Here is a 25,645-nt window from a genome sequence, read left to right on the forward strand (position 1 = left end):
AGCGCGAAAACAGGAAATGAACTTTACCCAACGTCAGCTGTTTGTGGCGGAGCTTTGGCTTTCCCGGAGATTAGCCCCCAAAAAAACCTTGCTGTTTCTCCACATAATGTTTTAAAAGAATGGCGGTTCATTTGAAGCAATATTGGTTTCTAGCTGTTCAAGGTAAATGTCTGACTGCGGAGTTCTAAGAAAATAATTATTGTAGACAGTGGCCGCACCCTGTCGCTGGGTACAAGTGAAACAGATAGGCTCAACTCCGAGTCGTTCTGAACGTCAGCTTCCTGATCAATACTATATAATGCTAAGTTTATACGAGTTGTGTACATTACCTGAGCTTTGGTATTCCTTTATTCTGCAGGACTGGTGTTTGTGGCGACGGAAGGCGTACTCGAAGTCACAGTAAAATGTGGAGAAACAGCAAGGCTGCCATGTGAAGCTGAGTATGAAGTTGGAGTTCAGTACAGGGCTCTCAGCTGGTATAAGGTGAAGATAATGTACTCATGTCAAATTTAAGCTGTTCGTCTGCAGGGTCTTATGATGTTTTGCTGCGTTTTATGTAAATACACGCCGTCACAAGAAACAGCCCTAAACTATTAACTCCTTCCATTTTTATTTGGCGTGGGGGGTGTCCCGGTTGAACGAGAGGGGACAAAGAAATCAGTCACACCAGGTTATAACTCAACACGTTTATTTGAAATCACAAGCTTTCGAAGCGCAGCCCCTTTGTATGATCTACCAATATTTAGAATCGTATGGACCAGGGCTAATCTGTAGATCGGTAAGCGATCAAATACGGCAGTACATTGGGGTAATTCCGACTGCGCTGTTTCACTGCACCAGCGTTCAGGCCCGAATTACTGGGCGTTGCACTTCCTGTAAAAAATGAGGTCTGCAGATGCTGGAGATCACAGCTGCAAATGTGTTGCTGGTCAAAGCACAGCAGGCCAGGCAGCATCTCAGGAAAAGCAAAGCCTGCTGTGCTTTGACCAGCAACACATTTGCAGTTGCACTTCCTGTGTCGAGAAGAATTAATATTGGTCCTACAACAGTCAAATAACTTCACCCCCCCCCCCACCCCCTCCAGCAGATTTACAGCCCCCGCGGTGAAGGTAAAAGTGTACGTCGTGTAATTCAGTAAAACAGATAAAAATTTGAGGCGGGACGGGACAGAATAAAAATCTCAACCGGGCTGAAGTGCAGGGAGAGAATCCAACCCAAACTGGCAGGGACTGGGCAACAAGGTCACAACAGCCCCGGAGTAATAAACTGCACAGATAAGGAGTAACAAACAGTACCAACGACAAGGAACAATATGGAGGGAGAGAGGAGGAGGAAGTGCAAGCACAGACAGACTTCAATCTACGCGTTCATGGAGTTGCTGAATGTCAAGCAAAAACTGTCGAATCAGGTTATTGTACTAGTAGCTACAGGGAGACCACACAGACTGGAAACAAAACAGTGCTGGCGACAGTACGCTCAGGGGGATAAGGAATGAAAAAGGTCGGTCATGGTGATAATGTCACCCAGTTCTTCCGAGATTCCGTTTCTGCTTGCTTAATGCTGCGGACGGGGTTCCACATTTTTGGCCAGAACTTGCAAACCTAGCCTCTTCAGAAATGCGGAGTGTATCTGCATTCTCAGTAGCGCAGGATTGACGAGTCTTTACTACCTTACATACTGAAAAGCTTTGAGGCCTCGCGATACTTACATAGCGTTTTAGTATGTTAGTGAATGAGGCGGGTTGCTCGGGTGATCAGATTGGATGGTTGGTTGGTTGGTGGAAATGTTGGGTTTTCTAAAAGTTGGAGATGGTTTCATATAATTTTATGAAGAAAAAATAGATTTTTAAATATTACAAATACAAAACAATGCAATTCAAAACAGTACAAAACTAAACCCAAATAATAAAAAAAATCCCTAACCCACTCTTCTATACGAATGTATAAACATATAGACAAGTATAAAATTTAAAAAAAACTTAAACCAGCTATTTAACGAAATAAATAAATATCTAACAACAAACAAATAAATAGTAGTAACTCAGCCCAGCCAAACAAAACACTCATACATTCACAGCTCCTCCTCCCTGGATATTGGACTCATGAAGCACAATCGTTACGGCTATATAAAAGCCCTTGTGTGGCAGATAAATATGTGTCCAGGTATTTCAAAAAGGGTTGCCATGTCTTGTAGATATTCTCAGTTTTGTGGTGTACCATATTTGTGAGAAAATCCGGGGAAATATGCTCCATTATAATCTTCCGTCAGGCCTGGGGTTTTTCGGATATCCAACCTAGCAAGATATTCTTCCTTGCACAGAATGTAAGAATATTGAAAAGTTTTTTCTTATGTACATCTGCAGGAAGTACAATGGGTCGGCCCAAAAGGAGAGAAATAGGGTCCTTCTCCCCCCCTACACCTAAAATCCTCTCCATTACACCCACCACAGCGCTCCAATATGTTTGAAGCCTGTCACAAGACCAAAGACAATGGGTAAGAGTGCCCATACAGACCTTACACTTGGGACATGCTGAAGATACCCCTGGTTTAAATTTTGACAAACGGTCTGGGGCTAAGTGGACCGTGTGGAGAATCTTCAACTGTAAAGCATGGGTCCTATTGCAAATTGATATCTTCCTTACATTCTCCCAAATATCCTCCCATGCCTCTGAAGAAACTTCAACACCCAGCTCTCTTTCCCACATCTTGCAGAGTCGATCAGACTCATCTGAGGTGGCACCCCCTAATTGGTGATATAGAGTACTGACAGAGAGTGTACTCTTAGCCCTTAGTACCCCTTTTTCTATGTCAGATTTGTAGGGATCAGTCAAAAGTGTGGTCTTTTTTTGAATAAAATCCCTAAATTGAAAAAAACGAAAGAGGTCTCTATTAGGTAACTCGTACATACATACTAACTGATCGAAGGACATCATTACGTCTCCTTCAAATAAATCACCCATGCAATACATACCCCTAGCTGCCCAACGTTTAAACCCTGAACCTAACATATCTGGTTGAAAACCCGGCATACCCACTAAAGGTGTAAACAAAGATGTTTTGCCAATATTACCTTCCCTCTGCCGAATTGCCCTCCATGCTTTAACGGTATTGATGACCATTGGGTTATGGCAATATTCCCTAACTGTCCTCACCTTGTCCAAAAACAGCAAACTGGTAAGGGGCACCTTGCCTGGGAGGCTTCAATATCTAGCCATATTGAAAGAGGGTCCCCACAAACCCAATCACTCACATAGGTCAAAGCGAGCTTCATTGGTCATTTTTAATGTCCGGAAGGTCTACTCCCCCCAGTCTGTGAAGCAACTGCAGTTTGGCTAATTTAATGAGGGGCCGTTTACGGTGCCAGATAAAGGAGCTGAACCAACCATTCAGTCTCCTGAGTGTTTGTTTATTTAAAATCGGGGGAGCATAGAACATAGAACATAGAACATAGAAGGATACAGCGCAGTACAGGCCCTTCGGCCCTCGATGTTGCGCCGACCGAATCCTACCTAGCCTATACTAGCCCAATAACTTCCAAATGCCTATCCAATGCCCGCTTAAATGACCATAAAGAAGGAGAGTTCACCACTGATACGGGCAGGGCATTCCATGAACTCACAACCCGCTGTGTGAAGAATCTACCCCTAACATCTGTCCTATACCTACCACCCCTTAATTTAAAGCTATGTCCCCTAGTAACACCTGACTCCATTAGCGGTAAAAGGTTCTTAGTATCTACCCTATCTAAACCCCTAATCATCTTATACACTTCTATCAGATCTCCCCTAAACCTTCTCTTCTCCAATGAGAACAGCCCCAAGTGCCTCAGCCTTTCCTCATAAGATTTTCCTACCATTCCAGGCAACATCCTGGTAAACCTCCTCTGCACTCGTTCTAAAGCTTCCACATCCTTCCTATAGTATGGCGACCAAAACTGCACACAATACTCCAGATGAGGCCGCACCAGAGTCTTATACAACTGCAACATGACCTCAGGACTCCGGAACTCAATTCCTCTGCCAATAAAGCCCAGTACACCATATGCCTTCCTCACAGCACTATTTACCTGGGTGGCAACTTTCAGAGATCTGTGTACATGGACACCAAGATCCCTCTGCTCATCCACACTACCAAGTAGCCTACCATTAGCCCAGTAATCCATCATCTTGTTATTCCTACCAAAGTGAACGACTTCGCACTTAGCTACATTGAATTCCATTTGCCACATTTCCGCCCAGCTCTGCAACTTATCTATATCCCGCTGTAACTTACCACTTCCTTCCTCACTATCCACAACTCCACCGACTTTTGTGTCATCCGCAAACTTGCTCACCCAGCTTTCAAGTCCTTCCTCTAGATCATTTATAAAGATAACAAAAAGCAATGGTCCCAAAACAGATCCTTGTGGTACACCGCTAGTAACTGCGCTCCAAGATGAACATAATCCATCAACTACTACCCTCTGTCTCCTTCCAGCCAGCCAATTCCTAATCCAAACCTCTAATGTATCCTCAATGCCATACCTCCGAAGTTTTAGCATTAGCCTACCATGGGGAACCTTATCGAACGCCTTACTAAAATCCATATACACAACATCTACTGCTTTACCCTCATCCACTTCCTTGGTCACCTTCTCAAAGAACTCAATAAGGTTTGTGAGGCACGACCTGCCCTTCACAAAACCATGCTGGCTATCCCTGATCACGTTATTCCTACCCAGATGTTCATAAATCTTATCCCTTACCATTCTCTCTAAGACTTTGCCCACCACTGAAGTCAGACTCACTGGCCTATAGTTGCTAGGGCTATCCCTACTCCCTTTCTTGAACAATGGGACCACATTCGCTATCCTCCAGTCCTCTGGTACTATTCCTGTTGACAACGACGACATAAAAATCCAGGCCAATGGCTCTGCTATCTCCTCCCTAGCTTCCCATAGGATCCTGGGGTAAATGCCATCAGGCCCAGGAGACTTATCTATATTCATCCTTTCCAATATTCCCAAAACCTCTTCCCTGCATATTTCCAGGGCATCCATTCTAATTATTTGTGATTCCATATTCACATCAGCAACAGTGTCCTGTTCCTGAGTGAATACTGATGAAAAGTACTGATTTAATGTCTCTCCAATCTCCTCCGCCTCCACACACAACTTCCCACTACTATCCTTGACTGGACCGATACCTACCCTAGTCATCCTTTTATTCTTGACATACCTATAGAAAGCCTTTGGGTTTTCCCTAATCCTACCAGCTAAAGACTTTTCATGTCCCCTTCTCGCTTCTCTTAGCTCCCTCTTTAGCTCCTTCCTGGCTACCTTATAACTCTCAATCGCCCCTACTGAACCTTCACGCCTCATCTTTACATATGCCGCCTTCTTCCCTTTCACAAGGGACTCCAATTCCTTACTAAACCACGGCTGCCTCACAAGGCCCTTTACACCATGCCTGACTGGTACATACCTATCGAGGACACGCAGTAGCTGCTCCTTGAACACTCCCCACATCTCATTAGTGTTCTTCTCTTGAAGCCTGTTTTTCCAATCCACACATCCTAAGTCATGCCTCACTGCATCATAATTTCCCTGCCCCCAGCTATAGCTCTTGCCCTGCGGCGCACGATTATCCCTCTCCATCACTAAAGTAAAAGTCACCGAGTTGTGGTCACTGTCCCCGAAGTGCTCACCTACCTCCAAGTCTAACACCTGGCCTGGTTCATTACCTAGAACCAAATCCAATATAGCCTCCCCTCTTGTTGGCCTGTCGACATATTGTGTCAGGAAACCCTCCTGCACACATTGTACAAACACCGACCCATCTAATGAACTCGAGCTATAGCTCTCCCAGTCAATATCTGGGAAGTTAAAGTCCCCCATAACAACCACCCTGCTACCTTCACTCTTTTCCTGAATCATCCTCGCAATATTATCCTCTACTTCTCTAGGACTATTAGGAGGCCTGTAGAAAACACCTAACAGGGTGACCTCACCTTTCCTATTTCTAACCTCAGCCCAAACTACCTCAGATGGCAAGTCCTCTTCCATCGTCCATTCCACTGCTGTGATACTGTCTTTGACAAGTAATGCCACGCCTCCCCCTTTTTTACCCCCATGTCTGATCCTACTAAAACATTTGAACCCTGGAACGTGCAACAGCCATTCTTGTCCCTGTTCTACCCACGTCTCTGTAATGGCCACAACATCGAAGTCCCAGGTACCAACCCACGCTGCAAGTTCACCTACCTTATTCCTTATACTTCTGGCATTGAAGTATACACACTTCAATCCACCTTTCTGGTTACAGGCACCCTCCTTAGAGATCGCTGCATTATTCCTAACCTCCCTACACTCAAGGTCCTGTACCCTAAAGCTACAGTCCTGGTTCCCATGCCCCCGCGGAGTTAGTTTAAACCCTCCCAAAGAGCACTAGCAAACCTCCCCCCAAGGATACTGGTGCCCCTCAGGTTCAAGTGTAGACCATCCTTTTTATAGAGGTCCCACCTTCCCCAGAAAGGACCCCAGTTATCCAGAAACCGGAATCCCTCCCTCCTGCACCATCCCTGTAGCCACGCATTTAACTGCTCTCTCTCCCTGTTCCTCGACTCTCTATCACGTGGCACGGGTAACAAACCAGAGACTACAACTCTGTTTGTTCTAACTCTGAGCTTCCAACCTAGCTCCCTGAAAGCCTGCCTTACATCCTCACCCTTCTTCCTACCTATATCGTTGGTGCCAACGTGGACCACGATCTGGGGCTGCTCCCCCTCCCCCTTAAGGACCCGGAAAACACGATCAGCGACATCACGTACCCTTGCACCTGGGAGGCAACATACCAAACGTGAGTCCCTGTCGCCCCCACAAAACCGTCTGTCTGTACCCCTCACTATCGAGTCCCCAAGAACAATTGCTCTACCTTTCTCCACCCTACCCTTCTGAGCAACGGGGCCAGACTCCGTGCCAGAGGCCTGAACCTCGTTGCTTGCCCCTGGTAAGTCATCCCCCCCACAAGTATCCAAAACGGTATACTTGTTCTTGAGGGGAATGACCGCAGGGGGTCCCTGCACTGGCTTCCTCCTCCCACTCCCCCTCACTGTCACCCATCTATCTTGAACTTTCGGAGTAACTACTTGCCTATAGCTCCGATCTATGACCTCCTCTGCCTCCCGAATGATCCGCAGTTCATCCAACTCCAGCTCCAGTTCCCTAACACGGGTTTGGAGGAGCTGGAGATGGGTGCACTTCTTGCAAGTGTACTCAGCAGGGACGCTGATGGCTTCCCTCACCTCATACATGTTGCAAGAGGAACATTGCCCTCTCTGCACTGCCATCCCTCTAAAAGTAAGCTTTCCTTAAAAAAAGAAACAAAAACCAACTAAATCTAAAGAAACAAACAAGGAAAATGCAGCACTTACCCGCTAGTCACAATTGGTCTTATTATTAGGTTAGAGCATCCGTATAGGGTATAGCAAACGAGGGAGAATATTTATCTTAAACACAATCCGACCCAACCACGAGACTGAAAGTGCCTCCCATCTTTGGAGATCTTGTTTATTTTTTCTCAAATAATTGAGTAAAATTGGCTTTGAACAGCCAATCCAGAACTGGAGTAATGAATATGTCCAAATACACAAACCCCCCTGTGACCACCTAAATGGGAATCTATAGTCACTCTCTAGAGCCAACTCTTTTGTAAGACCACCCATAGGCATAGCCTCTGATTTAGCAAAATGAATCTTATACCCTGAAAAAGCGCCAAATGCGTGAATGCATTGTATCAGGCAAGGCACTGAAACTGCTGGATTTGTCAGGAAAATTAGAACATCGACCGCATACAGCGAGATCTTATGTAATTTTGACCCCACTTCTGGAGCTGATATATTGAGATCCCCACGAATGGCCTCTGCCAACGGTTCAGTCACCAACGTAAAAAGTAATGGTGAAAGGGGACAGCCCTGCCGGCTGCCCCTAGAAATATTAAAATTGCTTGATCGTACCCCATTGGTAATGACCCATCTTATGAAAACTTCGCTCAGACCAAACTGGTATGGCCACTCAACTTGGTTAAATGCCTTCTTCTGCATCTAAAGAAATCACCAATCCCTGTATTGACTGCTATTGGCATGCTGTAATTACGTTAATCAGCCTCCTAACATTATTGGAGGATCTGCGACCCTTTATGAAGCCTGTCTGATCCTCTTTAATAATAGAGGGTAACACAGTCTCCAGCCTTAACGCGTGAGCCTTAGAGAGGATCTTAAAGTCCACATTTAAGAGCGAGATGGGCCTGTATGAAGCACAGTCTTCCGGATCCTTCCCTTTTTTTTAAGGATAAGTGAAATACTGGCATCTCTGAGATGGTGGGAGACAATCATGACTGTATGAATCATTAAACATATTCAGCACTGGGCCTGACAGTATACTTATGAATTCCTTAGAATTCACTGGGAAGTCCGTCAGGACTGGGTGCCTTTCCACTCTGAAGCTGCCTCACAGCTTCCTGCACTTCTTGCTCTGATAATGGGGCATTGAGAAAGGGCTGTTGTTCGGGAGTCACACCCGGGAGCTTCAGATCTCTAAAAAAGGATTCCATTTTGGCCTGCCCCTCCTCACAATTCTCAGACTGATACAACTTCTAGCAGAATCTCTGGAACGCCACATTAATCTTTTTAGAATCACATGTTAGGTTCCCAGACCCTTCCCTAATCGCTGTAATGGTTTGTGGGGCACTTCTCTTTCTGGCAAGGTATGCTAAGTATTTGTCTGGCTTGTCACCATGCTCATATAACCTTTGCTTTGCAAAAGCCAGGTCCTTCTTTGCTGTCTGCGTGAGCACGGAATTTAGTGCAGACCGCAGTGCCGTAATCCTCTGTAGTTTGACCAACGAGGGTCTGTCAGAATAGGCCTTCTCAGCTACCTTCAACCGTGCTTCAAGGAGACATTGCTGCTCACCCTTCTGCCGCTTCCTACTGATGGAATATGAAATAACTAACCCCTGGCATAAGCTTTAGCAGTTTCCCAGAGAACAGATGAGCTATCAATCAAGCCTATGTTGATGTCTAGGAATGCCTGAAATTCCCTGGAGAAGTACTCCACAAACTTGCTGTCCATGAGAATAAAGGGGTCCATTCGCCAGTACCTTGAATCCACTGTAACATCCTTAATCTTAACCATGAGGTACATTGGAGCATGATCAGAGATGGCAATATTACCAATCATACAGGATGCCACCAGATCCAGGGTTACCACAGGGGTCAGAAAAAAAAATCAATCCTCGTGTGATATCTATGCGGATTGGAGAAAAACGTGAAATCCCTAACTATAGTGAGGTGGAGACACCTCCAGATGTCCACCAACCCCAATTCCCCACACAAACCCAATAACTATTTAGTTTGTGCAGAGGATATCGAGGGACCTTTAGGCAATCTGTCTAATGTGGGGTCCATGAGGCAGTTAAAATTTCCCCCTATAATGATGTGCCGAGACTTGAGACTTATCAGTTTAGAAAAAGCATCTACCAAGAATTTAAGAGGATGAGCTGGGGGACAATAAACATTTAAAATACCATATTATTCCCCACTTATCAAGGCTTTAAGAATTAAAAACCTCCCGTATGTGTCTTTATCACATTCAACAATTTAAATGAGAGATTTTTCCTAACCAATATAGCCACTCATCTACTTCTGGTATTAAATGATGAAAAATAAACTCGGTCAAAGCCATTCTGCCCTAATTTCAGATGCTTCTTGTTATCCAAATGTGTCTTCTGTAACAAAGCAATATCCACCTTCTCCTTTCTCAGCCTCAAGAGTAGCTCTTCCTCTTAATTGGTGAGTGATTTCCCTTGATATTCCAGGTACACCATTTAATCAAATCATTAGCCATAATCTTCTGCAATTACATTTAAATTCCATAGAGGAGGAATCCGAACCACAAATTGCTGAGCCTTCGTGTCGCATGGTCCACCAAATATAAAAACTACATAAACTAAAACCACTACATTTAACAAACATACAAAATTATTAAAAATAAAAACAACAAAAAACAGAAAACAAATGAACATATAAAGCGCCAATAGCGCTGAGTAGGGGAACTCGCCCCCTGCCCGAAGGGTGCAACTACCCGTCCCGAACTGCCCATAAATTGGCATCTAACCATCTCCACCACCTTCACTTCTCCCAGCTAGAGCCGCATCGCAAGCACATGGGCGGCACGGTGGCACAGTGGTTAGCACTGCTGCCTCACAGCGCCTGAGACCCGGGTTCAATTCCCGACTCAGGCGACAGACTGTGTGGAGTTTGCACGTTCTCCCCGTGTCTGCGTGGGTTTCCTCCGGGTGCTCCGGTTTCCTCCCACAGTCCAAAGATGTGCGGGTCAGGTGAATTGGCCATGCTAAATTGCCCGTAGTGTTAGGTAAGGGGTAAATGTAGGGGTATGGGTGGGTTGCGCTTCGGCGGGTCGGTGTGGACTTGTTGGGCCGAAGGGCCTGTTTCCACACTGTAAATCTAATCTAAATCTAATCACAAGCTAAAAAGAATAAACACCCCATAGAATATGAATAAAAAAACATTCTTTCATAAATAAAAGCGGAATAAATACCCCACCCATCCTTTGGTATGTCCTAACTTAGAAATTTAAAATGTACATCTTAACTACCACCAGACATAATTTGAACCAAATTATTATCAATAGAGGAAAACAAAAGGGGGGGAAAACAAAGCTCCATCCAGATTTCCTCCATTTCTTTTACAAAATGATAAATGCATACCCAAGCAACAATATTTATACATAGTACAATTGTTTAAATTAGGTTAGTTTGTCCACAAAGTTTCTTGCCTTCTCCCATGTGTCAAAAAGATGCATGGATCCATCTAAGGTGATCCGAAGCACTGCCAGACATCTCAGGGAGTACTTAATCCCAAGCTCCTTCAATCTTCTCTTTACACCATCATACGATTTTCGTTTCTGGATCACCGCTGCTGAAAAGTCCTGAAAAAACATGATCTTAGACCCCTCGTAAATTAGGGCCTTTGGATCCTTCCCCTGGAGTCTGGAAGCCTCCATGACACTCTCCTTATCCCGCACCAGGAATGGACAAGGGTGTTGACCCAGACCCGACCTCCGCGCTGCGACCCGGTGAGCCCTCTCTATCTTCAATCCGCTCATGCCAGCCTCCAAGTCAAGGAATTTTGGAAGCCAATCTTCAACAAATTCCACAGGCTGCTCACTTTCCTTACCCTCAGGCAGACCGATGATCCGAATGTTTTTTCTCCTGCTCCTGTTTTCAAGATCATCCACTTGGTCACCCAAATTACGAACCTGCGTCTTCAGGGCTTGGATCTCATCCTTGAATGAACTGGCGTCAGCTTCCACCACTGTGACCCTGTGCTCCACCTCATCCATCCTCTTCTCCAGGTCTCCCAGCTGCTGCTCATGCTTTTGCAGCATGAGAGAGACTGGAGCCAGCTTCTCTTCAATCTGTTTCCCCAGCATCTTGTGAGATTTCGAGAGCTGGTTCACCAGGTCCTGGAGAGCAATCGGCTCCGAGGCTGCTGCAGGCCGAGCTGCAGACCCGGCCTCGGATGCTCCTCCTCCCTTTTTAGGCATTTCTGGACAGCTGAAAATACAGGTAGGTCAATTTTTAAACGTTTCTTAGGGCTCCACAATCTTTCCAACACCCCAAGAAATCCTGATGACCTGGGTTGGGCGGCTTAAAGGACTGTCCTGCTCCTGCTGCGATGCGAAGCTCTGCAGTATGATCTTCTCAGATCGCCGCCATCTTAGATCCCCAGAGATGGTTTTAGTCCGTCTCACATTTTCTGTGTGAGGACCCAGGGAAGCAAACCCGAACCTGTTAATATTTATTGCCGATTCAGAGGTTTAAACTTCCTGGGCATTTTGGAAATTAATTCACAAAATATGGGTGTCACTGTCTGAGCCAGCATTTATTATCCATTCCAGCTTGTAATGAAATCAGGATCTGAGTGGGTCTGGCAGAACTAAGTGCTGCTTGATAGCATCGTCCTCACTTTCTCTTCAGAATCTATTACCTTCAGTGACAGACACCAAGGTGCTGGAAGAGATCAGAAGCACAGAGTCTGACGACTCCATCCCTTTTCCTGAATTTCACAGCATACATTTCAACTTGTCATGGCGCAACACTGGCTTAGCTAATGGTACCTACAAGCTGTGAATGAATATTAAAAAAAAAATAATTCTGATTAAAACGCTTCTGTATTTTATAGCTAATTCTGTTAAATATAACCTGTGAGCTACTCACCCAGAATGGACACCTTTACCTAGCTTGGTGAACTTGGACCAACATAATATTGCAACAAGGTGAACCAGGATGATAACGAGGGAGGAGAACTTGGTTGCAGTTTCCCAAATTACTTCTATTTTCTACTTCTGCTCAATTGACCCTAAAAATATGATTTAAAATTCATTTTACAGAATCTCTTTGCATTTATTATTGGTATAAAATGGTAGTGAAGTCATGGCACATATTTTTCTTGTTATATACTAGATAGGAATTGGAGTTTCTTTTTTATTAAATGGGGGCCTCTGTCTGAATTGGCCTATGGTTTCTCTGCCTTAAAGTAGGACCCTGTAAAAATGGTTGTCAGAAATTAGGCATTATTCACAGGTAAGTCTACTGAATTCATTTTCAGACTGTTTCTGCCCCTTGAAAAATCATTTTGGTCCTTCTGTTTACCATGATGAGTACTGTCAAATCTAGTCCCGTTTGAGTGATTGTACATTGCTGCCATCAGAGATTTCACTTTCAGGCTTTTTCACTGGATAGAACCAAAATGCTGTTTAACTGGTTTGGTACAGGACCAGTTTGCACCCAAATTATTTGATTTGATTTATTTAATGTCATGTGTGTTTTGTTACAAAATAGAGTGAAAAGTGTTGCATAGTGTTGCCATTCTCCAGCACCATCTTAACTTGCTAAAAAATAAACCAAACATGGAATATAAAGGCAGCAGAACAAAGAAAAAATGTTCAACTTTACAGTTCTTCTTGTTAAGTGCTTTGCAAGGACCTGGCAGCCAGCCAGGAGTTCCCTTCAATGTGTCACTGGAACAAAAGTCCCCATTCTATGGTGTCATCTCGCCTCCACTGATCCCCTCACCACTGAGTCCTCGTATCTTGTCAATGCAGACTCCATTGATGCTGTCAGGTATTGCACTGGCTCAAATTCAACTCTGTCACCACCATGAGTCCGCTTTGGGCCCACCGTGCTGAGGCAGCTGCTGCCACCGGATCTTTTACCAGGCCCAAACTCGCCTCCATCTCCATGAATCCACAATGGATGCAAAATCCGCCGGGAACCCAAACTTGCCTCTGCTGCAGCAGCCGTGAGTTGGAGCTAGGATCTCCTTGATAATGCAGAAGCTGTCGGGAACCCAAACCTGCCTCTGATGCCCACACCGCGAGCCTGCCTTTCTGGGCCCAGTCACAACCATTGATGACATTGCTGCAACCGAGCTCCTCAACAAGAGTTAAGTAAAACAAAAGAAAAGAAAAGAAACTAGAAAGTGAAGCAGATGGACATGGATGAGCCCCAAGCTCAGAAGCCCAACTCCAACATCCGATGAGCAGGAGTAAGTGATTCAGCCTTTTGAATTTGCTCAGCTCCAATGCAGTTAGATCATTACTGATTATTTCATATACTTTCCCTATACGCACTGATGTTTGTAATATGTGGAAATCTATTACTATCTGTCCTGAACATGGTCAATCATAGAATCCCTAAAGTGGAAACAGGCCCTCCGGCCTAACAAGCCCATATTGACCCTCCAAAGAGGAACCCATCCAGACCCATTCCCCTATCCTATATCTACCTCTGACTAATGCCCCTAACCTACACATCCCTGAACACCAAGGGCATTTCAGCATGGCCAGTTCACCTAACCTGCACATCCTTGGATTGTGGGAGGAAACTGGAACACCTGGAAGAAACCCACGCAAACACTGGGTGAATGTGCAAACTCCACACAGCCCAAAGGTTGGGATGATCCCTGGCACTGTGAGGCAGCAGTGCTAACCACTGAGCCCCAGCACCGCAGATACTGACAGGATCTCCACATCTCTTAAGTCAAAGAATTTCAATGGTTCACCACCCTCTTAAGTGAAGAAATCTGACTTCAGTCCTAAGTGACCGATCTTGTTCTGTGACTTATCCTTGAGTTCCAGAACCACTTTCCCCACCCATTGCAGGGAAATCATCCCACATCTCCCCTATCAATCTCTGTAAAAGTTTTGTGTGTTTAATAAGTTTACTTCTCTTGGTCTCCAATATTTGACAAAGCAGTCCCCTTGATTACCACTATATCCACAAGCATCTTTTCCCTCAACCATTTATGCTCAGCAGCAGCAGTATGTACTATCTCCAATACACACTACAGAAATTCACCTAAATCCTTAGATTGCACCTTCCAAACCTACAACCATTTCCATCCAGAAGGACAAGGGCAACCGATACATGGGAAAACCACAACTTGCAAATTCCCCCCCAAACCACTCACCATCCTGACTTGAACATATATCGCCATTCCTTCTCTGTTGTTGGATAAAAATCCTGGAATTCTCTCTGAGGGCATTGTGGGTCTACCTCCAGCACATGGACTTCACCATTTCAAGAAGGGTTACATCCAAAACATCACCTTCTCCAAGTCCTGGCTTGCTGTGTTCTCCCAGCTCCCTGCTTGTCTCCCTTGGATTCCAGCATCTGCAGTTTGTTTTTTGTCTCTAATCGTTTCAAGAAAGCAGCTCAATATCACCTTCTCAAGAGACCAGCAATGCCCAAGACCCATGAGTGAATCTTAAAAATTCCAGAGAATAAAGACCCATTTCCTTTTACTTTGGGTTTCATTTGACAATGTAACTAACTACAAGTTGCAAACAATTTAGATTGGAGTTGGATTATTTTTCATCCAGAATTTTCCTATGTCTGCTCACTATTCATCTTAAGGTTTTACAGTACCATGCCCTAAGTACTTTACAGCTTTTAGAAACTTATTGTAATTTGAGAAAATACAAAGGACATGACGAGGCCAAAAGTGATTTTCAGTTTAGGAGGGTTGGGCATACGAAATCTGTTTATCGCTTAACTAAATCAGTTCTACAAGAACATGATTATCATTCACGTAGTGTACAGTATTGTTTTGAATAAGTGATTTAAGGTGATTGAACTTGCATTTTTAATTAAATAGTATTCAGACTCTTAAAGTTTGACACCATAATTCCCCAATGGAAAGGAAAATTGGGCAGAATCTAACTCAATATGGTTTATGACCATGTGGGTTAAGTTAAAACTAATCACATGACCTTAGCATAGGACCTGATATATTTTATATAATCTAAGTAACTTACAATCTTATCCTGTACTAGTTATTCATCAACTAATCAATGGACTGTCTTAAGAAAATAATGTTAAAACAATATGACTATGTTAAGTGCTGATGATAATCTTCAGACTGTAGTTTCTGGTCTCCAAATATTCAAAGCTGGTATTTTTATTATTAGGTTTGCCAATGAACTGCTCGTGAATATAATTATTTTACTTCTACAGATCACTGATGATGGAGTTGGTTTAACAGGAATCATTCAAAAGGATTTCAGAGAGAACGTTGCCAGGAAATATCTGGGTTTTAACAGATCAGTTGAATTAGCTTCTGAACTACCCTTTTCCCTGATTATTCGCAATATCTCCAGCAAAGACTTTGGAACATATCAGTGTTCATTGTGGGCGCCTCTTGGGAAACGAAACAGAGAAGCAGATATCACCCTCCGGGAAGTGGGTCAGTATATTGCTGTGCTTTGATTATGAATTATCCTATTGTGGCTTGCCTCTTTCTGTATTTACTATCAGTTACCTGATCCTGAAGTAGTTTTAAAGATTTAGACAACTTTACAGATAATTTAAGATTTTACAGTAATCCACAATGTCATGTTTATTTTAGACGTTTTTTTGTTGGATATGTGCATTGGTGGCAAAGGTATATTGAGCAATCAATTCGGCTACTTTGAGAAGTGTTGGATGTTCACCTTGTACAGGTGATGGTACTGCTTCAAAATTGTTGAAGTACTTCTGAAGTGTAGTCACCACTCTTAAGTAGAAAATGCAGCAGCCAATTTTAGCATAGTGAAGTCTCAGCAACAGGAATGTGAAAGAGCAGTTTTGCATAGAATTACTTCTAATGTGACATCATGATATTGCAATTCAGAGAAATGTGCCAAAAATAGTGTTGACAGTTTGTTTACTCTGCATTAAAATTATGGATACTTGATGATTGCAGTCAGCATTTTCCTTAAATACCACCAATAATAATCTCCAGCAAGTGTTAATATATGCAGCCAACACCACAGGCTGTTCTGTTATTAAGTAGCCTAATGTGTGGTATGTTATCAAATGCCTTATGAAAATCTGAATATTCTACATTCACTGTTTCGCCGTTATATATCCTTATTGTTACCTCCTCAAAAATTCTCATAAACTGGCCAGGCATCATTTCCCTTTCATGCAACCATGCTGATTCTGCTTAGTCTTAATATGTATTTCTAAATGCTGTAACATTTCCCAATAAAAGGTGTTAGGCTAACTGACTTCCAGCTACCTCGGTTTAGTTTCCATCTCTTTTCCCACTTGTCAGGTTGATGTTGAGGATTTTCATGTGTCATAGAGATGTACAGCACGGAAATAAACACTTCGGTCCAACTTGTCCGTGCTAACCAGATATTTTTGGATCATTGGGATCTCATCTGGGGTAGAAGTAACCTGTATAAGAAGGACGGGTTGCATCTGAATTGGAAGGTGACAGTACAACTTAGTACAAGCCCTCCGGCCCTCAATATTGTGCCTGCCCTTTATCCTACTCTAAGATCAGACTAAACTACATACCCTTCATTGTACTATCATCCATGTGCCTATCCAAGGTTGCTTAAATGTCCCTGATGCGTCTGACTCTACTACCACTGTTGGCAGTGCATTCCACGTATCAACCACTCTGAATAAAGAACCTAATTCTGATATCTCCCCTAAACCTTCCTCCAATTACCCTAAAATTATGCCCCCTCATGATACACATTTCCGCCATGGGAAAAAATCTCTGGCTATCCACTCTATCTATGCCTCTCAACATCTTGTACACCTCTATCAAGTCACCTCTCATTGTTCTTCGCTCCAATGAGAAAAGCCCTAGCTCCCACAACCTTTCTTCATAAGACACACCATCCAGTCCAGGCAGCATCCTGGTAAATCTCCTCTGCACCCTCTCTGAAGGTTTCACGTCGTTCCTGTAATGAGGCGACCAGAACTGAACACAATATTCCAAGCGTGGTCTAACCAGGACTCTGTAGAGCTGCAGCATAACCTCATGGCTCTTAAACTCAAGCACCCTGCTAATGAAAGCAAACACACCATACACCTTCTTAACAACCTGATCAACCTGGTGGCAACTTGGATTGATCTTTGGACATGGTCCAAAGTCCCTCTGTTCCTCTACACTGCCAAGAATCCTGTCTTTAACCCTGTGTTCTGCATTCAAATTTGACCTTCCAAAGTGATTGACTTCACACTTTGCCAGGTTGAACTCCATCTGCCACTTATCAGCCCAGTTCTGCATCCTGTCATTATTTTGTTGCAACCTACAGCAGCCCTCCCACACTATCCACAATTCCACAAAATGTCATGTCATCAGCAAACTTTCTAATCCACCCTTCCACTTCCTCATCCAAATCATTTATAAAATTCACAAAGAGCAGAGGTCCCAGAATCAATCCCTGCGGAATACTATTGGTCACCGAGCTCCAGGCTGAATACTATCCACCTACCATCACCCTCTGTCTTCTATGGGCCAGCCAATTCTGTATCCAGACAGACAGACTTCCCTGTGTCCCATGCATCCTTACTTTCTGAATGAGCCTACCATGGGGAACCTTATCAAACACCTTTCTTAAATCCATGTTCTACCTTCATCAATGTGTTTTGTCACATCCTCAAAGAATTCAATAAGCTTTGAGGCACGGAATGCACAAAAGGGACAGGGAATTAGAATGGTATTAGACAGGAGCTGGGACACCTAAATTAGGAACAGGTGTTCTCAGGGAAATGCACAAAAGACATGTGGTGCTTCTTAAACAACCTCCATATGTTTTTTGTCCATTTCCCTGAGGACACCTGTACCCAATTTAGGCACCCCAGTTCCTGCCTGATAGCATTCTAATTCCCCCTTCCCCAATTAAATACTTTCCCATATCGTATGCTCCTATTCCTCTCCATGTGTACAGTAAAGATCAAGGAGTTGTGATCACTATCACCAAAATGCTCTCCTACCAAGAGATCGGACACCTGGCATAGTTCATTGCCACGCACTAAATCCAATATGGCCTCCCCTCCAGTCAGCTTATCTACATATTGCATCAGGAACCCTTCCTAGAAACACCTGACAAAAACTGCTTCATCCAAACTATTTGAACTAAGTAGGTTCCAATCAATATTAGGGAAGTTAAAGTCACCCCCGAGAACACCCTGTTCTACATATTTCCAAAATTTGCATTTGCAAATTACAATGGAAAAACACAGCTTTCAAAGACTGCCTTATTATCTTCTGGGGGCTAGTGCCAAAATTATGAGATCCGTCTCACAGATTAAACAAGTCACTGTCTGACAAATTCGTATTTGCGGAATCACACTTTATAGTCAACATCCCAGATACCACTAACACCATCCAGGCTTGAGGAGCTTACCTAGATAGAGAGGAATTTTAAAACAAGGTCTTTGTTGTCATGGTTTATGGAAGGTTTAATTGGGCAGCTGGTCTGGTGTCCGATCTTTTTGCAGTGGTGACCATTTGACAAGGGGATGGAATTTGCTCAACATATTTCAGAGTTTCTTCTTCAATACATTTGGGATGTGGAATATTTGGCACTTGGAATAATATTTGAATAAACTTAACAATAGCAATAAATGATCTACCACTTTTAGATGCACCAAGTGCCACTGTAAGGATCTAACACCTATATGCCATTTCTCATTTTGAAAGTAATGTATAGGAGAAAGTGAGGACTGCGGACGCTGGAGATGAGGGTCGAGAGTGTCGCGCTGGAAAAACACAGAAGGTCAGGCAGCAATTGAGGAGCAGGAGAATCGACGTTTCAGGCATTATGCTTCTTAGATGCTCCCTGACCTGTTGTGCTTTTCCAGCACCACACTCTTGACCTTGAAAGTAATGTATTGCCTAGTATTCTTTCATATAACATAAACCTCCATAAAAATGGACAGTCTTATTGATTTTCAAAGAGGCCATTCTGCCAACTGTTGATTGGTAATTGCTTTATATTAAATATGCTAGTAAAATACAACCTTTTAATGCAGGCATCCTTCAAACTCCAAAGAGTTTTGGACAACAGAAAACTATCTTACAAGTTGTTGTGATCACCCTGGGTACCACACTCTTAATACTTGTGGTTTTTCTATCCATTGTAAGTATTCAAATCGTGTTGAAATATAAATTGAGTGAAGCTTTAATTTTTATTTTCACTAATACAGCCAGTATATCTTTAGTTAAGGACCTGATCAGGTGTACCCTAGAATTCTGTAGGAAGCTAGGGAAGTGATTGCTGGGCCCCTTGCTGAGATATTTGTATCATCGATAATCATAGGTGAGGTGCCAGAAGACTGGAGGTTGGTTCACGTGGTGCCACTGTTTAAGAAGGGTGGTAAGGAAAAGCCAGGGAACTATGGACTGATGAGTCTGATATCGGTGATGGGCAAGTTGTTGGAGGGAATCCTGTGGGACAGGGTTTACACGCATTTGGAAAGGGAAGGACTGATTAGCGGTAGTCAGCATGGCATTGTGCCTGGGAAATCATGTCTCACAAACTTGATGAGTTTTTTGAAGAAGTAACAAAGGTGATTAACGAGGGAAGGCATGATCTATATGCACTTCAGTAAGGCGTTCGACAAGGTTCCTCATGGTAGACTGTTTAGCAAGGTTAAATCTCAGAGTACAGGGAAAAGAAGCCATTTGAATACAGAACTGGCTTGAAGGTAGAAGACAGAGGGTGGTGATGGAGGGTTGCCTTTCAGATTGGAAGTCTGTGACCAGTGGTGTGCCACAACAATCGGTGCTGTGTCCACTACTTTGTGTCATTTATGTAAATGAGTTGGATGTGAACATAAGAGGTATAGTTAGTAAGTTTGCAGATGACACCAAAATTGGAGGTGTAGTGAACAGCGAAGAATGTTATCTCAGAGTACGACAGGATCTTGATCAGTTGGTCCAATGGGCTGAGGAATGGCAGATGGGGTTTTAGATAAGTATAAGGTGCTATATTTTGGAAAGGCAAATCAGAGCACGACTTATACACTTAATGGTAAGATCCTGGAGAGTGTTGCTGAACAAAGGAACCTTGGAGTCCAGGTTCATAGCTCCTTGAAAATAGAGACGTAGGTAGATAGGATAGTGAAGGCAGCGTTTGGTATGCTTTCCTTTATTGGTCAGAACATTGAGTATAAGAGTTGCAAGGTTATACTGTGGCTGTACAGGACATTGGTTCAGCCACGTTTGGAATATTTTGTGCAATTCTGGTCTCCCTCCTATCGAAAAGATAGAAGTTGTGAAACTTGAAAAAGTTCATAAAAGATTTACAAGGATGTTCCCAGGGTTGGAGGGTTTGAGCTACAGGGAGAAGCTGAATCGGCTGGGGCTGTTTTCCCTGGAACGTCGGAGGCTGAGGGGTGACATGAGGGGCTTCGATGGGGTAAATAGAGAAGGTCTTTTCTCTGGGATGGAGGAGTCCAGAACTAGAAGGTATAGGTTTAGGGTGAGAGGAGAAGGATATAAGAGGGACCTCAGGGGGACCTTTAAGTTGCAGAAATTTTTAGAAGTTTAAATGACTTGACAGTTCAAAGGAAATTTAAATGAGTTCATCCACTTATTTTACAAACATTCATAGAGTCCTACAGCCCAGAGACTAGCCCATTGGCCCAAAGTGGTCCATGCCGACCAAAATGTCCATCTATGCTAACTCCATTTCCCTGCACTTTGTCCACATCCTTAAATGCCTTCCTATCCAAATATTTGTCAAAATGCCTTTTAAATGTTAATGTACCCACCTCAACCACTGGCTGCTCATTCCATATGCGTACCACCCTCTGTGTAAAAATGTTGCCCCTCAGGTTACCTTTTATTCCTTCCCCATTAACCTTAAACTAGTCTTTGATTCCCCAAGCCTGGGAAAAAGACAGAGTGCATTTACCCTACCCATGCCTGTCATGATCTTACACACCTCTATAAGGTCCCCCTTGGTCTCCTACATTCTAATGAAAAAAGTCCTGGGTTGTCCAACATCTCCACCGGCATGGTGGCTAGCACTGCTGCCTCACAGCGCCAGAGATCCGGGTTCAATTCCTGCCTCAGGTGACTCTCTGTGTGGAGTTTGCACATTCTCCCTGTGCCTGCAGAGGTTTCCTCCAGATGCTCCGGTTTCCTCCCACAATCCAAAAATATGCAGGTGAGGTGAATTGGCCATGCTAAATTGCCCGTAGTATTAGGTGAAGGGGTAAATGTAGGGGAATGGGTCTGGGTGGGTTACGCTTCGGCGGGTCAGTGTGGACTTGTTGGGCCGAAGGGCCTGTTTCCACACTAAGTAATCTAATCTAAACTAAACTCAGACCATTCAGTTCAGGCAACATCCTTGTAAATTTCTTCTGCACTCTTTCCAGTTTAATACCAACCTTCTTATAAGCAAGGTGACCAAAACTGAACACAATACTCCAACTGCGGCAATGTCCTGTAAAACTGCAACGTAACTTCCTAACTTCTATTCTCAATGCCCTGACTGATGAAGGCCAGTGTGCCAAAAGCCGCCTTCACTGCCCTGTCTACCTGTGACTTCACTTTCAGAATCTTTCCAAGGTCCCTGTGTTCCACTACACTCCTTAAGGCCTTACCATTCACCATGAAACTCCAATCTTGATTTGACTTTCCAAAATGCAAAACCTCACACTTATCTATATTAAACTCCATTTGCTATTTCACAGCCCACTTCCCAGCTGATCAAGGTTCCACTGCAATTTCTGATCATCTTTCTCACTGTCCATGATAGCACCTATTTTAGAATCATCTGCAAACTTACTAATGGTGTCTTCTACATTTTCATCCAAATCATTGATATAGATAACTAACAGAATTGGGCCCAACACTGATCCGAGGCACTCCATTAGTCACAGGCCTCTAGTCCAACAAGCATCCTTCCTCTCTTTCCCTCTGCTTCCTATCATCCAGCCAATTGATGATCCAGTTTGCGAGCTCCCCCTGGATTCCATGTGATCTAACCTTCCAGAGCAGCCTAACCCTATCCAAAAAAGATATCTTGAAAAAGATGTGTTAAACCTAGATCTGATGCTAAGAAATGTAAAGGTCATGACTCATACCATGAACATTGCATTAACAAAAACTGGATCTATTTGAAGGCAACTACACTTCTTGTATAGAGGTGCCTACCAATCATTGAGGTGCAATCAACAGTCCGCCTTCATTTGCCATTCAAATAGGCAAAACCATTTTCTTAAGGGAATACTTACTAGGATTCAGATGAATAGTTCAGAATATTTGCATTTAGTCCTGTAAACAAGGATGATGTAGCATACTTATTAATATCATGATATAGGGATCTTTGTGAAATGATCAATAATTGATTGTAACTTGATTTACTGGAGTTTTTTTTTATATTTGGCTCCTTTCTGCTGAAGTACTAATCAGTCTGCGTTTTGCAAGTGAAAGGCGTTTTTGCAGTCCATATAATGCAGATAGATATCAGTATTATAGCCACCAACATGTCTAGATGTTGAGCCGTAAATATAAACTCCTAAATAAGGATTTCTAGGCAAGCTAGATTAGTGGCTGAACCTGAGACAAGATTTATAGGTCTAAAATACGTGACAGTTGTGAATTTAAAATTGTCTTGCTAACTTCTCTTTTTTTTGTCCTGTAGATGTATACAAGAAATCATAAAATGGCTCCAAATTATCAGAAATTTACTGCAGTACAAGCAAAACCAATGTTCTGTGGAAAACTCTTCAGTGCTTAAAAATAATGTGTAAAAACAATAGGTTAATGTTTGTAAAGAGCAAAACAAACAGATGTTGCATTTTATACAAAATTTTTTACTAAAAACTTAACCTTTTATTTTTGCATTGCTCCTGCGACCAATTCCTGGCCCTCTCCTCCTGGACAAGCTCCCAATTTAGTATGATTAGGTAGGATTGAGATCTGAGCATTTTCTGTTAGAAATTTACAGGGACAATTTCAAATTCAGTAACTGCTGATGAGACCTGAACACCTTTGTGGGCTGGACCTCTTTTGCAGCTTGCAAAAACCAAGATGACATCCCACTGCCATTTCCTGTTTATGTTCGAGCTCTCATTTTGGGCCAGTGGTTCCAGGCCATCGCAGGTGCACTGAGAGCTACCTGTGTGCACCAGAAGACCAGTTCAGACTGGACTCCATCATGACGACTGAGACTTATCCCATAAAAATCCCAGAGTTCCTCTATGGAGATGAGGTTGAAGTCATTGGGGGAATGCCAGGGAAGCCAAAACTTTGCTGGAGGCTGACTCAGCATCACATGAGCTCCCATCACCGAACCCAGATCCACCTCCAGGCGATTGTCCTCAGCCACCAGCTCCTCTCGTAGTAAAAAATGAGGTCTGCAGATGCTGGAGATCAGAGCTGAAAATGTGTTGCTGGTTAAAGCACAGCAGGTCAGGCAGCATCTCAGGAATAGGGAATTCGACGTTTCGAGCATAAGCCCTTCATCAGGAATTCCTGATGAAGGGCTTATGCTCGAAACGTCGAATTCCCTATTCCTGAGATGCTGCCTGACCTGCTGTGCTTTAACCAGCAACACATTTTCAGCACCAGCTCCTCTCCCATCATGAAAATGGAGGTTGGCCCAGTGCCACCAATTGACTCTATCCTCCATGTGACACCAACCCCAGGGTCACCAGTAGGGGCTTCTTTGGTGGACTTCAGCAGGGCATATCCTTGTTCTGTGTTATTGGGAAGCAGAGATTCAGGGACCCACTCCTCTCCTGAGAGAGAATCGTGGCCCGTCGGGTGAAAAGGTCCTCTCCCATGACCAAAGGACCCAGTAAGAGAGTCTAGGAGTGAGAAAACACCTTCCTCATCTCCACCATGCGATGACCAAGTAAGGTTTATAGTACCCACACCATGACCCCCCCAGGGTGGGTGGTATTTCAGCAGCGGGAAGTCTTGCTGCAACCCGCAAGCCTCTGGACCCAACAGGCTATGATGCGAGAGGGGCAAAAGGCACCGTGGATTCTTCTCTTGCAGGGAACGGCGCCTCTTCATCATGATGATGGTCTGCTTAGCCCTGCCTCCCCTGGTGTTCTTGAGAATCTCATGCCTTCCCATCAGCCACTCAACAAATACAGTTGGCTGGGGATGGGGAAGGCTAGAACGTTGATGAGGTCAGGGAGACTGTTCTGTCACTACTTGTTTCCCAGTATCCTGGTGATCAGATGACAAGAGTTGGGGGGGGGCGGTGAGGGGGTTTGGGATTGAGAAGCGATCATAGGATTGGAAGTTTTGTATGTGGAAGCAGGCCTACAATGCTCGGGCTCAGGACTGAGCCTACCAATCTTGCACGAACAGGGATTGGGCTCAGAATCCCATGGCTCAGTTGCACAGGACTGGGGTTACCGTGCGCAACCATCGAGCTCAGCGTTCCTGTGCCACGGCAACACAGGCGCAGCCACAGGGACATTTTCAGACTGGGGTGTGCATGCTGGGATTGTGATGCCAGGGCAATGAGATGGGCTCTGGGGCAGAATGGGACACATCCAGAGAGGCAGCTGCCAGGTGTCTGATCTTACACCATGCCTTCTTTCCACCCGGTGCCCAGAGGTCATGGGAATGGTGACCACGGGTTCAGGATCCCTTTGCAGAGCTCTGGCTGTTACTTGTGTGGCAGTGCCTGCAGTGGCTGTTGGTGTAGCTTTGGCAGCCTTTGAGGTGGGGCACATGCCCCACCACCTTATACAAGTGACACTGTTCAGAAATCACAGTTGACCGACCCTTCATGGTGCACAATAAATGCCCCCTCAGCCACCTCCTCCAAGTCTAAGTAAATAAACATCATGGCACCAGAAGGAATAGACGTATCACAGGCTGCTTTCCCCAAGACCAAGCAGGAATGCACAATACCTGACCTTGCTGCTCCTACAGCTGTAAAATGAGAGAGGAGAAGCTCACTAGCAACAGGAATATTGGAGATCATGATTCTCTGCGCCTTGAGCTCCGAGGGATCCACTGGCAAAAGGTCTTACCCAAAGTAAGCCCTCTCTCCAAGGCCATGTTCAGCACTCAGTCTTAAGAAAAAAAATTACCTTCCTGTACAGCTTGGAGGTAGCGTGATCGTTGAGCAGCCGACCATAACAGCCATTGCCTTAATGCGTGTCCCCCTGGTCATGTTTAGTTAAGCATAAGATTTGACCCCCAGGCTTTTTGTAAAGTCCTGAAGGATGATGGGCCCACAACAGGGCCGGAACAGCAGCTAATCCAGAGCTGGGCCCTGCTACTGTGATTGTGGTATTGATGTCACCATTTCGAATGG

General features: G+C 44.1%; 1 protein-coding gene across 1 annotated transcript; it reads left to right on the forward strand.

The window, feature by feature from the left end:
* Window positions 1-23,201, forward strand: LOC132832292 (CD83 antigen-like). The gene is made up of 5 exons (XM_060850171.1): window positions 1-162; window positions 359-483; window positions 15,576-15,804; window positions 19,380-19,486; window positions 23,003-23,201. The coding sequence occupies exons 1-5, from the start codon at window positions 120-122 to the stop codon at window positions 23,096-23,098; spliced, it is 600 nt and encodes a 199-aa protein (XP_060706154.1). The 5' UTR covers window positions 1-119; the 3' UTR covers window positions 23,099-23,201.
* The last annotated feature ends 2,444 nt before the right edge of the window (window positions 23,202-25,645 follow it).

This window comes from Hemiscyllium ocellatum, chromosome 34 (assembly GCF_020745735.1).
Source record: "Hemiscyllium ocellatum isolate sHemOce1 chromosome 34, sHemOce1.pat.X.cur, whole genome shotgun sequence".
Taxonomy (NCBI): domain Eukaryota; kingdom Metazoa; phylum Chordata; class Chondrichthyes; order Orectolobiformes; family Hemiscylliidae; genus Hemiscyllium; species Hemiscyllium ocellatum.

Coding starts and splice junctions, on each gene's coding strand:
- LOC132832292 (XM_060850171.1), top strand. CDS start 120: ATGGCGGTTCATTTGAAGCAATATTGGTTTCTAGCTGTTCAAG. Junction 163..358: donor TTGGTTTCTAGCTGTTCAAG/GTAAATGTCTGA, acceptor TTTATTCTGCAG/GACTGGTGTTTGTGGCGACG. Junction 15,805..19,379: donor TATCACCCTCCGGGAAGTGG/GTCAGTATATTG, acceptor CTTTTAATGCAG/GCATCCTTCAAACTCCAAAG.